We start from the raw sequence: 18633 nt of genomic DNA, 5'->3' as shown, positions 1-18633 counted from the left end.
ACATTACAGAACAATCCTATATCTGATTTTGAGTTATAATTAAGATTCTGATTTATCATAAAATATATCAAACATATAATCGTAGGAAGACTACCCAAAATCTGGTGTACAAAAGTATATGGGAAATGGGCTAGATAGAATCTTTGAAAAGTCTGAGTAGAAACACAGACTGGGTACATTCTCTATCAATGAAATGACAATATTTAGAAAGGCTAATCTTCCTGCAAGGATTGAACAACAAATTGCTTGTCCACTATATTGCTGTTCACAACAACACAGCTAAGATCTTCTCTGTAGGAGAGAAAAACAATCTAGATTTAGCTAACATGCTAAGAAGAGCTTTCTTCTTCTATAGCCTATTGACTGATTTTGCAGCAACTGACAGAGGGATTCAGACACAGAAATACAATAAAATAATGGAAACCTGAAGGTTCATACCAAGCAGTCAGTCACATCTACTTCTGTTTTTCCCTTTTCCTAAGTAGTGTAGTACACTTTTTATACACTGCCAAAAGTCCCAACAGCACACATAAGAACTTAGAAGTAATGAAAAGAGAAACTCAAAAAATAGCATATTTAAGAATGACATCTTTTGGAGGCTAATAGGTTCTCTCATGTCACAATGAGGTTATGCCGCTGTACCTGTGGGCTGTCTTTGGCTGGGGTAGAGTTACTTTCTTCACAGTAGATATTATCAATACTATTTGCAGCACAAATCTGAAACATAGCTGCTACTATCTAATAGGAAGAAAATTAATCTATCCCAGACAAAATCAGTAAAACTGAGAAGTCAAATGCATATTTAAAATACATTGTTTAGGATTTACAAGTGAGAAAAAAACCAGAAAAGACAGTACATGAAAAATTAATAAATCAAAATGTGCTAGTAGAAATGACCAAAGAACACTGTCAGTGTCAGCATCCTAAGTCTCTGAATCCAAATAATATTACTCTTTTGAACTGCTTTTGGATTACCTTCAATAAATATCTTCAGACAATCAATAAGCTTTCTAAATTGTACTTCTTCAAAAAGCCAGTTAGAAAGCAAAAATGGTAAATGAAAAAATTACACTGAGAGGCTCCTTTTCAAGCAACACACTCTACTTTGAAGTTTGAGCCAATTTCAAAGGTGGTTTTGCTCCAAGCCTGTTATTAGACTAGGTAATGTCCAGAGGTCAAATAAAATCTAGATTTTTTTTTTTTTTAGACTTTCTTAGCTTGCATATTGAAGAAAGAAACTTGATGATAAAAAAGCTTATTCAGGAAAGCAGGAAATGCACAATCATGTGAAAATAGGATGTTAAAGAAGCAGCAAATGAGACTGTTAATTTCGTTCCTCTGCTTTTCCTCATTCCTTTGGAAATAAAAACTGATCTCATTTTATCAAACACACAAATGAAATTAAATTACTAGAAAGTAATTACAGCTGCTGCACCTTTCTATCATTTGCCACTAGGATTGCAGCCAGGAAGACAGAAAGCCCTGCCTTTTGTCCTGAGGACAGAAGTTATAAAACATGTCTATCAGACAGAACGTACCCATGAAATAGAAAATGCTTTTTCAAACAACACTATGCCATACAGAGGGCAACTAAAACAATCACAACAATTCTACTTACACAAAACTTATGCCTTAATAAAAACAAATAGTGTGAATTCACATTTTAATCCAAAAAGCTACTATGACACTGGAAGAAATGTCATTGAATAATTTTTTTTTCTAATTTAATATACAATAGTTGATAGAATCAACTGAAAATATTTAACTGAAAGTATTTAACTTCACACTTTAATGAACATTAAAATTCTAACCATTTTCCAACTTACATAGCTCCATTAGTGTAGACTGTGTCACTTCCCTCCACATACTGAACCTGGGCTGGGTAGACATGCTGTACCTGTTGCACAGTCTGTACTTGCTGTACCTGAAAACAAGAAAACCAGAAGTTTGGGATATCATAAAGAAGCATCAATGCTCCAGTGCACCTAGTGGCTTCTAAACAATTTGGGATATCTCTGTTCTCAAAATTACTAAAGGTATATCACAGCACTAGCAAAGAAAATTACTGTTTTTACACAATATTTGCGCTCTAAGTTTGGCGGACAGAGCCCTAACACTGAAGATGCACACTCATACATATCTTCAGTGCCAACCGGAGAACACAAAGATGAGATGAAGTGTAACTTTGTTTTGCACCAAGCTGAAGTATTACATTTACTACAGAAGAAAGTATAATTTCATTACATTTATTCTTTTTCTTATTTTGTTTAAGTAGTAAATAGCACAAGCCTTAAAATCATAGCTAAAATATGTTGCAGTAAATTTAGAAATAAATGTTCTCATTAAGATGCTCTAGCTTTTGTTTAACTGGAGTTAAATTAAAGTGATACAAGATTTTTTTTTTGCGGTGTACAGTTATGGGCCAAAACCTCCAGTTTGAGTAACCCCTTTCCCAGAATATTATCAGCTACTAAAAACTCCAACACAACCTGGTTTTACTCAATGAACTAAACAACAAGAGGCAGTAAGGCATGGATTATCTTCACATGTATCGCTAAGGACAGTTACTTATCAACTCCTTTGATCCATATACTATTGTAGGAATGTTTCAGGTCATGCAAATTTTCTCTCCAATCCTAATTTTTTGTCTTCTTCCACAGTAAAGATGAAGAAATTCAACTTTTACACCTTCCAGTTTTCAGAGAAGCAATATTTTTGTCCAAGAGCAGTCCAGAATCTAAAATATTCTAAGGAATTTACAGACTTCACAGATTGATACAACTTTACCCAAAAAAATGAATCAAGATAGTATCAATGCACTTTTTTAGCAAATAGATTTAACATTAGGTGACATTAACTTTTCTTATATTTATTGTTATAAGGCTACTTCAATCTAAACCATTTGGTTCTAACAAATGCAACCACCATAATCCCAGATCAGACTGGGTTTCATGCACTTGATGAACTCCCTCCAAGAGCTCTTTAAAAATATCCTAATCTAATACTTTCATCTGTGCTGTGTTTTAAAAAGTTCTGCAAATAAGCACATTTCCTACTTTTCCATAATATTGACTCTGACTTTGAAACAAAAATCTAGATTTTTACAGAAAACTTCCCTTAGGCTGACAGTAAAACCCGAAGTCCGAAGAAGAGAGAAAACAGCCAAATTTTAGAATGCAGTTATATTATGATGAAAAATCAGATTATTCTGTCCAATAACAGAAATAAGACAGAACATGATGGCTAAGGTATCTATTAAAATCTAAACTTTCATGACTTCCCACATGAATCATTACATAAATTGAGAAATACACCTGAAATACAATTCTCAACCTCAAAAAGTATACTTTGAAGATGTCTGCTTAATTATTAAGGCAAGGTAACTGTGTACATTTCTTCTTCTACAATATTTAGTTATTTAACAGAAATGTTCAGTTCTCAAAGTAATTACAAAAACTCAAATCAAAATTGTGCATTAGTAAGACCTTAGAAAATTCTCTGAATTAAAAACCTGAAAAAGCTGTATTGTGCAAACATCTTCCAAAATTAAATTATTTCTATTTCCATTACTTTTGACTTCATAACTTAAATTAATTCAAATCATCATTTCATGGAATGGGCTTGATCCAAATCCATTGTAAGAAAGACCTGTAACCTTGTTATTAATCTGTACCTCTCAAAATTCAGATCTGCCAAACTCTGACAAAACTACCCACTGGCAATAATTGGTCAAAACACATATGTGCTTTATTGTGAAACATATATGCAACTTACTGATGTGATATTTTTAAAGCTTAAATCTAGGCATATTTATTCCTTTTGGGTGAGTCAATTCTATTACCTTCAATCAATGGGAGAAGGGGAGTCATTGTTGACCAATCTATTATGGAACACCACACTGATCTACTTGACCTATGCTGTGAGAAAACATCTTGAAAACAGGCTTTGTTCTTAAAACCAGTAGCTTGTCACCTGGCATGTAATGGAGATGCCCCATTTTCTCTCTCAGTAGCACAGCTGGGGAACACTGTGGAAGTGATGCTGTTGTCAGTATCAATTCCATGTTCTCACCCAACTACTCCCAAAATGCACTTTGTTCCCTATTCACACACACTGAATATGGCTTAGTTCCTATTAAAAATAACCCACACTATTCTGCTGTTAATAAAGGAGACATGGTTTTCTCCCTATAACCTGCATACACTGGTAAAATGGAACTCTACATTGTGTACAAACACAGCATTAAAACAGAGAGGTCATGTTCCCTTTCTATATAAGGCATTATTTTATCGTCACATTATTCTTGAATACAAGCTGCTACCCATTTCAAAAGCATCAGATTCAGCACAGTGCAAGACCTTTCTGTCTGAACTGAGACAAAACTGCAGGGACAAAATGTGTACAACAGTGCATCAATGTTTGCTGTCTATTGGACAGGAAATTGAAAAATTCCAAAATGTGTTTCTCTTCTAATGTGGAAAGAACAACAAAAATTAATTTACTATGAAACAAAGTACCAAAATCTGTTAAAATTAAAATTTTCATTGCTTAATTTCAATTTTCCATCGGTTTTTAAGTTCTTTAATAGCCTAACATGTAGTACTACTAGAAACATCAGGACCTCTTATGCATTGAAAGTAACTTGTTTTTTAAACCAACATTTAAGAATGGATACGCTACAGTGTTATTAAAACATTTTACCTACGTTTGAAAATCAAAATGCTTTTCCTTCAACACTGAAGTTCAATACAAAGAAGGCCACTGATTTTTTTTTTCAGTACAGTAATTTTAAAAGTTTACAAAAAAACTTACTTTTCTTCAGCTTCTCTGAAACTCAGTACTGCTACAGTTAAATTCATTATCCTGCCAAAGGAAGCTGTAGTCACTACATGGTATTGCAATGTACTAAGAACTTTTCGGTGGGGAAGGTTGGAGGCAAATATTTTTCCTGTTAAGCGATGACAAAAAAAAATAAGTAAGGAGACTTTAGGATGGCCTTGTATATGAAACCTCTGCCATCATGGAAGTCTTTGTTGTATATTTCCAACACTAACTTTATTTCCTACTTAATTTCATTTTAATTTTTTTAATGAGAATTAAATCTAGTGCCTCTGAATCTTCTTTTTAATATTCAAGAGAAAGAAATTAGATGTGTATATGTACTCTCTATGAGCACAAAATTATTTGAGAGAAGCTGGTTATGAGGTAACAAAACGCCACGAAAAATTGTGGAAAATATGAAAAAAGGTGGGTTTTTTCTTCACATCTGTTTAATTTATCATTACCTTTTCAACTTTTATTAAGCTGTTAAAGAAGTGGTATCAACTAAATCACACAGGTTTTGGGGCAGAGCAGAAATTGTTGACTATTCTCACAGTGTTTTCTACAGGCCTAGAACTAAATGGCCTTCTTGTATTAAAAAATTCTCCAATAATTATTTGAAATGGCCTCAAAACAGAAAACACAATAAAATATTTATGAAACAGCAACAGTATGCAAGTTCAAAAATTATGTTCTAGGGTGGACTAGTGAACTAGCCATGGTAATTTTCATTCTTTTCTGGCTGGAAAACAGAAAATTAATAAATTTGTATAGCAATTTTTTTACTTAAATAAGGACAGATAGTAGATCTTTCACTCCTCTTGTTTCAGTGACTCTATCCTGAAAAAAAAGCTGGAATAGGATTAGAAGAAGGGGCTGAAATGTTGCAGGACAACAAGAGAAGAATGAAAACTTATTCCAAAATGCATGTGTAATTATATTTACTAGCTGAAGAAGAAAAAAAAAGGCAAAAATAAATTGCATTCTTAATTATACTACCTTGGAGGAACAAATGAAGGACTAAGTTACATTTTGCCAATGAAAATTTGACAACAAAATAAAACATATAAAAGCGTAGTGAAAGGCTGAAATTACACTAAAGCATGAATCAAAATATAAGAGTCAACTTTGATTTCCAATAAAAAGTGCTCCTGTTCAAAGTACTACTAAGCAAAGACTAGAGCAACAGAGCAATATCTATATATAAGGGTTTTTAAATTACATTTTAAAAAGAACATATAATTATCCACTGTGTCTTTGCAAACAGCTTGGATGTGCAACATTTTCTGTCCTTGGAGATAAAAATAATTTTTTTCCTTCATTAGTATGGATTACTTTGGCAAGTAACATATAAATAGCACATGCTGTAATATTCTAAGCACATTCATATTTATATAATGGCTAATGTCAGCTCATGATTATGTGTTTCATATGCTAAACATGATTTTGCGTTAGGAGCAATTTTGATTAGCAGAAGTCTGCATCTCCAGTTAATGAATGATAGAATGCTTTGTGAATGCAACGGCCACCAAACTCAGTGACTGTGAGGAAATGCTTTCCCAGCTTCAGATGCATGGACATATTTTTACGAAGTAGCTTAATTTTAGTTTTATTTCCCCAATTCTTCCATATCACATGGCATAAACTCAAAAGTGAGTTAAATTTTGAATCCTTAGAAGCTTACTGCACTGAGCTGAAGACTGCCTGTTGAAAAAGCAATCATATATTAATGAAAAATCCCAGTATTCAAGGAAACTGAAGACTAAGAGAACATCTTAGGCTATGTAAACAGAATTTAATTACACTCCCACATTTTTGGTCTTATTGTTGTTGCTTTTTGCTTCTTATTCCCCTCTATCCCATCTCAACAGTGACTTTTGCTGTGTTGCATGTAACCAGTCGCCACTAGAGCCACTTCTGCAAGAGGAAAAATCCAGGTTTTCATAGATGGTACCTTTATTGTTCCTATTCTCGGAGCATTACAGAAGACTTTTATGAGCTGCATAGTAACACCAGCTGTATGGAAATTAGGGATTTGTTTTAGCTGGAAATATTAAAAGTTACTAATTTGTTGATTATTTTTTCAAAAGACATGATGCCTGAGTACTAATACAGCTGAAGTGAAAAGGCTCTTTGTCCTTCCACTTATTCAGCTTGCTCTTCTTCAGGGCAAATATATTTCATTTTGAAAAAAATGTAAAGTTTTTGTGCATATAAGAAACATGATGTCATAAAATCAACCCCAAATTAACGCATTCAGGCAATGTCATTTAAATATGGTATACATACAGGAATAGAAACTTCAGAAATAGGAACCACCCTAGAAAAATGAAATACTATACATTTAATATTAATTAAAAACAAATTAATCTAAAATTGCATTATTCACTAGAAAGTACTAATAAATTACTGCAAATCATGATATGGAAGTTTCAGCTTACACCAAATTGTTCTACATACAGGGAAACTCATGTTACAGTATCTTTGAATTTAACAAAATCCCAGAAGTGTCCCATTGTTTTTAGCAACGTATATTCACAAGAAATTATAATCAAAATTTGAATATTCACACATAATTTGGATACAGCTAAAATCACTAAGCATTTCCATTATGAATCATAGAAAAAAAGAAACCATATTTTATATACTCTTGTCTAAAACCTCTCCAGCTTAACATTGGTAACTTTGAATAAGCAAAAATAGTAAGTCCTCCCTCTGCAATCAAAAGAATGTCTTTATTAAAATAGCCATTACAATGGCTCTTTCTCCTAATTTTCTTTAGGCAAATTGACTTATTCCTACTAAAGGTACATAGAGGCTATATTAACTTTATGCAAATGAAATTTATACACAGGTAATTCCTCAGGACAGATCATAACCGCAATTTCCTCAACACAGTGATTGTTTTTATATTTGCTATTCTTTTTTTTTTTTTTCAATGCTGCAATTGAAATCACCTAACCACCTACATTGTTAATCACATTTCCTGCTGGCATACCACAATCACATCTTCACTCTTCCCTTCCTCCTCATTACTTCCATAATCTAATTATCTCTCTCTACATATATCTCCCATACATATGTGTTTCAATCACTGCAGTACTTTCTGCATTGGACTTCTGGACGTTCTTGTTGGATTTTCAATCCCTGTTCCTTTATACTTCTTTTCCCAAACATTATGCTGATTATACAGTCAGTGTAAAGAGTCAGTCAGAAAAGTATAATTTACTATGTCCACAGGGAAAAACAATCCAGTATTATGATGGTGCATTCAATACAAGGTGATACTCAGAAGTAGCAGTACTAAAGATGTACGTAAAGGTGATCAGGAACAGTTTTACACACTCAGATAGGGCAACAAAAATACTGCTTGCTGTTCTTATTAAGGTATAATCAAAGAAGGAAAAACCCAATCTCATCCTTGGCTTTTATGTTTTGACACACATGTAACATTATTAATGGCAACTAGCATTACTTTAGAAAAGATATAGACAGTTGGTGACAAAGATTAACACATTATTTATGTGAGAAAATATGTTAAGGAAAATTCCCAGTCTTTCCATTCATGAGGCTCTCTGGCAGTCACACTCCCACTGCAGAGACTGCAACTGCTGGGCTTGAGGTCCCTTCAGTAGGCGGCTCCACTGAACAAACAAGGAGCCAATTCTATCCCAGAAGTTTTCAAAAAGGTAGAAACTTTGCACAAACAAAGTTTACAAATACCAAAGTCGTGTTCATTCTCCATTTTTCTGTAAGAGTAGAACACAAATGCATAGAACCTGACCTTCCAGATCAATCAACGCAAATAGTAGAACCCCTAAAAAGTATCCTATTTGGCACTAACGTTATTTTACCAGTTTTTTACTGGTAAAACCTTTTTTTTTACCAGTTTACCAGTTTCCAGTCCTTCCCACTGACCAGTACTTCACAAATTCAGTATGTAATATTAGACCATTATACATACATCTGATATGCTGAAAACTAGCAACCATCTAGCACTACCAAACTGCCATCTTGTATCTGAAAAAGTGAAATACAGAAATAGAAAGGAACAAGTCATATAAATGACATGTATTAACATCTGTCATCATGGAAGATATAAATCAAACAATTATCCAGACTGTATTTCACAAAAGAAAATAGACTTTCACTCAGAAATCTTACCAAAGAGTTATAGACAAATCTCCTACAAAGTGTAGCTAAGTTCAAACATTGTACTACAGCTAAGTTCAAACATTGTACTACCACAAGGCACTACAAACTGAGTCTATACAACAGGAAAAAATGTAAGTGAAATGTATGAGATTGCGAAACACATATATGAAAATGCACTGGAATTTGACAACTTAACAAATGCTGAAGAGTTTAATTTAGAAAGAAGCACTCTGCCAGCACAGAAACAAATGGCACTGTTTAATAAAATATATCTAATTCTCATATTACTGATTTGGAAAATGGGAAGTCAGATTTTTAAGAAAAACATCAAATGTCATCCAGAATACCCATCATATGGACAGCTAATTTCTGTGTTTTCTGGAAAAATCCTAGACAGTCATCATGGCTTTCACACTGAATCCGCATTTTCTACCTCCATACTTTGCGGTTTTAGCTCCCCTTTTTCTTCTGCCTCCATTTCTTCTAAAGCTCATGGGTTCTGCATAAGAGTAACCACCTCATGTAACAGAACAGTGTGTTGTGCTGGCTGCTACACAAATCTTCTTCCTTCCCTGGCAAATTTATATTATGAGTTATTGATTGTCATATCACAAAAACTTTCACGACATTGTGCATATATCCTCATGCATTCAAGCCTAGAGATGCAAAGAACAGTGCTTTTCATATTTACATTAGTATCGTACTTACTTGGACATCCAAGAAGAAATTGATGAAGAAATTGTATAGTCAGTAATTACAGAAACATATGCATTATTTAAAGGAAAAAACGTAAATATTCAGTAACATAAAGCAGACTTCTGTGAGCTACTGCATGAATTATATAATAAATAACAGCTAGAATCATGTGTGAGTACTACCAGAGCTTGTCAGATGCTCTAGTTAAGGAAGAGATCCTGAAAATAACTTGCTTTTCTCTAGTTATTTTAATTCCAGCATACTAAAATTGATAAAAGCAGAGCATAAGTTCCTTTAGCAGTATTGCACAAAACCAATTTCTTAATTATACTGTAAAGAATTCTTATTAGGATTTTTTTTTCAGTCTTCTCAAAATTAACATCCACATACCTGTTGCTGAACTGGTACTTGCTGTACTACCTGTGTGGGAACTGCTGCCTGGCCAGCCACAGATGTCTGTAAAGTCACAGTTGAACCTGTATCCGCCCCAGTCTCTGATGTCTGCATTGTGATCTCTGAATAAAATTGAAATATAAAATCCAAAAGTTAGTGCATAAATGTTTTTATTTTGCCACTTACATTAGCACATTAATTTGTCCCTTATTTCTATTAAATTTAAAATTAGCTAATACCAATCTTGAGCCCAAAGATTTTTTCCCCCTACTAGCACAAGAGCTTGTATAAATAGAATTTTCTGTTATTTTTATCTTATATTTGAAATATCTTTTATTTAAATATGAAGAAATGCATCACTTATCTGAGCTTTGTCCCTTTAGGAATAACTCAGAAAAATCAGCAGCAGATCTTCTCTCAGCTTGTAAATAACTGGTCAGCATTCAAAACCATTTTTTCTCTGTCTTACTGAATTACACTAAAATCTCTATACATTCAAATTCAAAGCTGAACTTGAATCAGGCCACAGAATGAAGGCCTCTACTCTGGAAAGTAACCTCTGAAAAGCATTTAATGAGTTGCAGTGAAAAAGTCACTCAAATAACCACTTTCAGTAGAAAGGTTTAAAGCAAACATTAAGAACTTTTTTTACTCTAAAACCATTCAGAAATACATAAATGGTATAAGTGCCTATGATCATGACCGTGGTTTAAAGGGAACAACAAAATCTTGGTAGAATAAAGAAATGGTTCAAGAATCAAGGAAAATGCCTGACAAAGAAAACTTATCAGAAAGACAACCAAGAATGTCATGCCTTCATATGAAACAGATTGTGAGTTGCACATTCCTCATATTTGCACAGCCAAAATGACAATACAATTGAATGGTGGCAAACCAAAATGAATTCAAAATTGTTAATCAGCCTTTTATTTCCCTTTCTTTGTAAATTTTTTAAAGCAGTGGATGATTAACCAATGAAAATAATAAACAGATGAGGCAGGTTGTTCTTCACCCGATACCTTCAAAACAGAAGACTGTATGTGTCTGTGAACAATCACATTGAACAAACACAAATTACTACTCTGTAATCCAAATGTTCTGCAAAAACTTTTACTGCTCTCAGTCTCTATTAATCTACATTAGCTACAAAATACTTTGGCAATCTGAGAACCGCTGTTACTAAAAATTAGTAGCTTTATCATGCATAATAAAAGAGATTTATATGAAAAAAAATTATAGATACTTAGAATGACCTATGCAAGTGATTTTTTTTCAGTTTAACTCATGAGACCTAGATGACTGACACTGAAGAAACTTAAATCCCTACCACCACCACCAAATAACAAGCTCCCCCAAAAACTCAACAATTTTTTGAGACAAAAACAAAATAAAACATTGAGGGACATACCACTAGATAACAGGAGGGATTAATTACTATATGAAAAAATTTCAGTGTTCTCCTTGCAGAACCAGCTGTCAACATCAAACTTTCCTCTCAAGGCTGGGTTCCACAGCAGTTTAAGCTGATTTAAGACTGGGTTTCTGCAGTTCCTCCCTCCAATTGTCTCTAGTTCACTTTGAATTCAAATGTAGCCACTGCAAAGCAGGAAACAGGTATATAAATTTGGTATGAGGTCAGGTGATAGGGCAAGGACCTTGCCAGTTCGGACCATTCTTGGTTTAAACTCCAGGAAACCATGCCTATGGAACACCGGATTGATTTAAATAGCTCTTCTGAAATATTCAGAAAGACTGATAAATTCTTGATCAAACTAATTTCAGATTAATCAACAGACTCTCAGAGTCTCAGGTTAACTGAACCCTCTACTTTTAAGCAGCGGATGCAGTTCAGGACCCAGCACACCTGACAAAAACCAGCATAAAAAAGAATAAAGAGGCAGAACTTCAGATTACATTTATATGTTAAAATTTTAACAATTAGGATGGATGTCCACACAATAAATATGAAGGAGTTGGAAGCCTCCATGCTGCTAGAAAGTTACCACCTAGTTGTGATTACTCAAAGTTGGTGAGATGAACCCCATGGCTGTAGTGCAGGCTGTTCATAAAGAAGAGGCGAGGAAGGAGAGATGGATATATTGGGTTTGTCTGGCAAGGCTTGGGTAGCAAGCAAGGGGAACTACGTGGGTGGCTTCTCTGAGAAGCTGCCAGAAGCTTCCCCTGTGTCTGATGAAGACAGTGCCAGCTGGATCCAGGATGGAAGTATTGCTGACCAAAGCTGAGTCCTGAGCCCATCAGTGACAGTGGCAGTGCCTCTGAGATAACATATCGAAGAAAGGAGAAAAAACCTTACTGGAAAGAAGCAAATTGCAGTCACAGAAGAAAGGAATGAGAGTATGTGAGTGAACCTGCAGACATGTCAGTGGAAGAGCAGACTTCAGAAGGTGCCTGGGCTGAGATGGGAGCAGGTTTGCTGGCAGGACGTGTGAGCCCAGGGGAAAGTCATTCTGGGGCAACCTGGTCCTGAAGGGCTACACCCCATGTGAGGGACTCATGCTGGAGCAGTTTGCGAAGAACTGTAGCCCACGGGAATGACTTACAGAGAAATGCATGGAGGACTATCTCCTGTGGAAGGGTCCCTATACAGAAGCTGAGGAAGTGTATGAGGAGTTCACCCCCTGAGAAGGAAACAGCCACAGAAACAGTGTGTGAAAAACTGATAGTAATCCCCATTCTGAATTCTCCTGCTCTGCTGGAAGGGAGGAGGTAGAGAATCAAAAATAAATTTAAGCCTGGGAGGAAGTGGAGAGTGAGGGGAAGGTTTTTGAAGATTTAGGCTTATTTCTCACTATTCTAGGCTGATCTGACTGGCAATAAATTCAAATAATTTTCCTCAAGTCTGTTTTCCCTGTTGTGGTAATTGGTGAGTGATCCTTCCCTGTTGTTATTTTACTCAATGAGCTTTTAGTTACATTTTCTCACTTGTCCAGCTCAGGACCAGAGGAGTTACAGAATGGTTTTGGTGAGCACCTGGCATTCAGCCAGGACTGCTTCCATTGTTCTGGTTCAAATCTCTATCCTAAATGCAAAGTTTTATTATAGTTCAGTACACTGTACAAATTTTTCCCTCTAGGTGCCATGCAATATGGTCTGACAGTCAACCTTAGTATCTTCCTATTTACTGGAAGTTTTTCTAGCATCACATCAATGATGCAATCAGTGTAATTCCTTTACATTGCTTCAATATTGAGAACACACTGATGGTTTTGCCTAGGGTAAAATTAACCTTCTTCACAGAAGTTTGGCATTGGGCTGTGCTGAACACAGGGTTGATAATACAGAGATGTTTTTGTTATTGCTGAGCAGGGCTTGTACAGAGCCAAGGCCTTTTCTGGTTTTGGTACAGCCACACTGGGGAGGGGACTGGGGGTGCTCAGGAGGTCAGGAGGAGATGCAGCTAGGACAGGTGACCCAAACTGACCAAAGGGATAATCCAGATCATGTGACATCATGCTCAGTGTATAAAGTGAGAGGAAGAAGGAGAAGGGGGGGAGGGGATGTGTGTGTGTGTGTGTGTGTGTGTGTGTGTGTGTGCATTTGGAACAATAGTGGTTTTCTTCCCAAGTCACTGTTATGTGTGATGGGGCCCTGCTCTCCTGGAGCCTGCCTGCCCATGGGAAGCACTGAATTTATCTCATGTTTTACTTTCCTTGTGTGTGTGGTTCTGCTCTCCCTTTAAACTGTTTTTATCTCAACCCCTGAGCTCTTCAGCTTTTACCCTTCTGATTCTCTCCCCAGCAGTGGGAGAGTAAGTGAGCGCTGTAGGGGCTTGGCTGTTGGCTAGGATTAAAGCCAAAACAATAATCTAAATACAGACTCTCCCATTTTTTCACTGATATTCCATGCAAGTAAAGGAAGTGAATATTATAGCAGAAAAGATGTCAGTCATCCTTGCCTAATTGGACCGTCAGGTGTATGACAAACAACAGATGAATGTTTGGCAAGGTCCTTTTTATTCTGCCTAATTAAGCAGTTGGACACACCTATCGGTTAATGGTATTGCTTTGTATAGCCAGTGCTTGTTGCATGATGTGAATGTAAGCTAAACAGGCCGTATTCTGAAAGAACACTAATTAACCCCTCCAAGCGGGAAAAGATACTGTCGGGACCCAGCTGCTGAATGCAACAAGGTTAGTATTTCCTCAGTATAATTGGCAGAACTTAGGCAAAGCTGAAAATTATTCCTTCAGGGCAGTTTCATGTTGTCTGTTAAAGTCCTTAAAGATTTTTTAACATACCCAAATTCTCAGTTGGAATCCTTCTGTTTTTGAGACTTGAAATATGAAGACAGAATGATTTAAGAGTATAACTTGTTCTAATACTTTTCAAAAGGGATTGTTAAAATGTGTCAGATTACGGTTTATTTTGTTCTTGGATTACTTCATGCTGAACTAATCTACTTTTTTAAGTGATCAGAGTTTGCAAAGTTTTGTTTAGCTACATATGCTTTATTGTCTAGATCAAATAATGTAACAGGCTTTAATTCAATGCAGAAAATGAAAGCCTGTAATTTACTTTCAAGTGCAGCAGGAAATTTCTTTTTTCTCCTCTAGAAGCCTAAACAAAACATCACAGAGGATAAACCAAACTAGATCTCATAATCACATGCAGTAATGACAGATTTTTAATAGTTGGAATAAAAGGCTAATCTTAAAATGTTATCTATTTATAATGATGAATAGCCAATACACTAATTAAGAATTTGCAGCAACATAATGTGTTTCACAATAAAGGAAAACTCAAAATATTGTTTCAACAATTAATACAGAATGCTTGGCTCCTGAAAAAGAGTATAAATTGAAACAGTTTTCAGAAATATACTAGTTTCACGTAAGCATTCCTTTTCAATTTTTATACAAACAAAAATTTTATCAATAATTGACTTCGTAACTGTGTTGTGATATCCCAGAGCAGAAGACAGATTACACAAGCTATTCACAGAGGAAGAACAAAATATTACAATAGTTTCAGATACTAATATATTTTCATGTTAGAACCCCAGCGTCCTACTAAACAGAATTTGTTTGTCTTCTCCCAAGGTTCTTGTGGATACCAAAGTAGGCAGCCGGACTCTGCCTAATTGCCGCCTCTCTGGACTTGAATATATACTTCTGAGTAGTAAAACCCTGTCAAAGAGTAACAAACAAAAGGGTGAGATACAGAGTTGCACACGGGAAGGGACCTGTCCAAGTAGAAACTCCTGGTATCTCCTTCAAAGAAAGTTTGTAATACAAAAAAGCATTGTCTTGATGATCAGTTTACTAAGTCCCTAAGAATGGTACTGTATTAGTCAACAACAGTCATAATGAAATCCTGTATTGCCAGGAGATCACAGCACATGGGTGCTTAGACTACTTCATGACACTCTCACTTTGATCTACTTACTAATTTTACCTTCAAAACCATCAAAATTGTTTCTTCTCTTGCTGGAAAATTAATCAGTATTACACAGCAGCCTTACCCATTAGTACACTCCAGCACCAAGATTACATTCACTTACAGGGTAAAGCTTCCCAAAATTTTTGTTTTGAGAAAACTAGCAAACCATCAAACAATTAGATTTATGCTATTCTAAAACATTAATTTGCCCACTAGAGAGTCTGTGAGTAGTAAAGTCCAAGAGGCATTTTCCTTCATCCTGGGTGAAGGGGTCTGAGGAAGAGGGCACTGATATTGCATGTCAACACTTGATTGTAGAACCAGCATTGGCAACAAGGCTTTGGTTTTTATGACCATAGGGCCTTCTCTGAGGTTAACAACTTAGGAGAGCTGGGTTGCGCCTCATTAATTGGGGCAGAGATATTTCTGCCAGCATGACCTGGTAGGAAGGGACTGGAGGAAGGAGTGGTACAGGGAGGGAAGTATTTTCCAGCAGCCCAGTGAAGAAGTGATTGACAGGTTTGAGATGCAAAGGCCTGGAGAGACATGAATGAAAGGCAACACATAGTCAAAAAATGAGGCTTAAGCAGGGTCACCTCAAGCATGTGCATATGAGCAAGGAAGTGTCTAGAAGGCATGTTTATGAGGAAGCCACACAGATCTTCTTCCAGAAATCAGCATGCTGAAGTGCGTGTCTGAAGAGCTCAAATGTGAAGGCGTATAGAATGGCCTCACACTCAGCATGGTGAATAAACATGAGGAATAGAGACCTCTACGCGCTTGCAGGACTATTGCCTTGTTGAGATGACAGTGATGTGCTGGGACAGCAAACACGACTAAATGGCAGCAATGGAGGGACATTAGATATCTAACCTTACATTTTGTTTTTTTCAGAAGCAAAAATGTTTTCAGGAAACAATCTAGGATGAAGTTCATGGGAACTTCCTTGTTGGGATGGTATTTTGCAGTGTTTAACCAGAAACAAGTTTTGATAAAGAATTTTATTACAGAACATTTCTACAAGTTTAGTGTGCTTTCTAAGATGCTGTTTACACTGCTAAGTCTAGTACATTATGGCTCTTAATTCACACTTAGTCAAGCATTATACATCTTTAATAGTACTCAGATATTTTTCAGATATTGAGGCATCTGTAATTATTATATTAGCATAAATGTCATGGGCTGGAATAAGCATGTTCACAATCTCCCAAAAATATCTCTACACAGAATGATAGTTGCAATATCAAATGAAATTTCTAGCCTGAGCCAAGACCTTATTCTAGGGCACTAATGACAACAGCAGAATTAATTATAAAGTCTAACATGTATAATGCTACTTCTTCACATCTTTCAAAGTTATTGACAATAAAATGTATTTTGATTACTTTCTGAGGAAGAACATGAAAGCAGGAGAACCACCTGTACAAAACAGGTTTTTTTTTGCTTCTGCATAATTTATACAATTATGAAAGGAGATCTCTAGGTTATTTAAGAAGTAAGTTATGGATGTCTGGGTGGGTTTTTTTCTTCTAGTATGATACTGTGCTGCAGTCCTTTCATCAAAAGACTGAGCGTGTACCTGATAATAATGAAATAAAGGGAGAAAAAGTGATGTCAAAACTGAGACTATATTTATTTTGACCACTCAGTAGATCAAAACATAAAATGAAAAAGTAAAAATATTATAGCTGGAAAAATATACTTGATTAACAGAATGAGCAGTATTAGAAGAAATAGCTTATTTTCTCCACATGTCACCTCTGTGTAACAAATTTTCTGTTTGTGATTCTTACTACTGGACTTTGACCAAATGACAGTACAATCCCAGAGACTGGAAGGGACCTGCTCAAGCAGTGTTACCCTAAGTACCTCCTACCCAGGACCATGTCCAGGTGACTTTTGAATACAGCCAAGAACAGGAACTCCACAGCCTCTGTGGACAACCTGTGCCCATCCTTGGTCAGCCTCACAGAAAAAGCTTTGGTTCAGGTTGAGGGAGGATCATCTCTTGTACCTACACTGGGCACCACTGAAAAGAGTTAGATCTGCCTTAGCCCATGTCATAATCTAACACTTAAAAGTTATGGTATTATTAATACACTGGCAACTTTCAAATGCTTCAGAGTTAGCCATTTCCTCAACAGGCACAAGAAGAAGGAAAAAATTCATGCCAGAATTATTGCCCCAATGGCTGTATTGATAATTTTTTTCCTTCACCCATCACCTCAGCGGTAGTTCAACAGATGGTGAGACAGGTGACAACCCACAGATCCCCTATGAATGGAGACAGGGAAAGCCAATTAAGAACAAAAAGAAAGGGGAAAAAAAAGAGAGGAAAAAAAAAAAAAGGAGAATGTAGAGGGAGAGACACAATACCAGCCTACCACTTCATATTCAGGTTATCACCAATATCATTTGCCAAACTAGAATTTACAGTCACTGGATAGGAAAGAAGATTTAGGATAAAAACTTATGAAAGCTCTTAAAGAGCTATTTAAAGCAGTCTAGAAATTAAAAGTGGTTCGATCTTAAAATATCTTTAAATTTTGGAAAATGTACAGAATAAAAGGTTCAACAGCATGCTCCTGTCTTGCTACATCATATTAGAGAACAACAGTTCTAATGCAAGATTGCACATCTACGGGAAAAGAAAATGAAGAGAAACATCTTTTCACTTATTCTGAACTACAGCAAAGTTTTTCTCAAAATCCATACATCAAAAAATTATCAGATTCCAAACAGCTAAAGTTTTTGTTGCTTTAGTTAGGATGCATAAATCTTAATATTTCAGCTTTTGAGAAGCTGAAGCAGTTCAAAACATTGGAAACAGTGTTACAGGCTCACACATGCTTAACATGATTTTCACACAGACAGCACTGATACCAATATATAATCCTTATCCCCATAATATTTAACTTAAGTGCCTAGTATACCTACTACAGTAAGCAGATAACTAAGTGATGGCACCCTGTGTATAAAACACCTTTGAGTTAGGTGAAATTCTGTATTTTTGCTGGAAGTATTGCATTACAGTGCAATTAAAATTCTATGTTATTTTACCAGAAAGTGTCTTGATAGTAGCACACAGCAAAACTAAGCTTATGCTAGAAAAATTTACTAATATGTGCATGTTAAGTAGATGTTTAAATTAAAAAAGGTATCACATTG

The 18633-nt window shown here is 35.6% G+C and overlaps 1 protein-coding gene across 4 annotated transcripts in view; it reads right to left on the bottom strand.

Moving 5' to 3' along the window:
• RFX3 (regulatory factor X3) overlaps positions 1-18633 on the bottom strand; it is a 102933-nt gene that overhangs the window by 42320 nt on the left and 41980 nt on the right. For 3 of the 4 annotated variants that reach the window (XM_030236998.2, XM_030236999.2, XM_018918412.3), the window contains exons 2-3: positions 10063-10187; positions 1827-1924 (exon numbers count right to left, since the gene is read on the bottom strand). In XM_030236998.2, coding sequence (XP_030092858.2) covers positions 1827-1924; positions 10063-10179 — 215 coding nt within the window. In that variant the 5' untranslated portion in view covers positions 10180-10187. Of the gene's footprint in view, positions 1-1826; positions 1925-10062; positions 10188-11473; positions 11662-18633 lie in introns of all 4 variants that reach the window. The other variant, XM_050986481.1, reaches the window with a different exon arrangement.

This window comes from Serinus canaria, chromosome Z, assembly GCF_022539315.1.
Source record: "Serinus canaria isolate serCan28SL12 chromosome Z, serCan2020, whole genome shotgun sequence".
Taxonomy (NCBI): Eukaryota; Metazoa; Chordata; class Aves; order Passeriformes; family Fringillidae; genus Serinus; species Serinus canaria.
The sequence above is the reverse complement of the archived record's forward strand: the minus strand, read 5'-3'. Positions and strand labels throughout refer to the sequence as shown.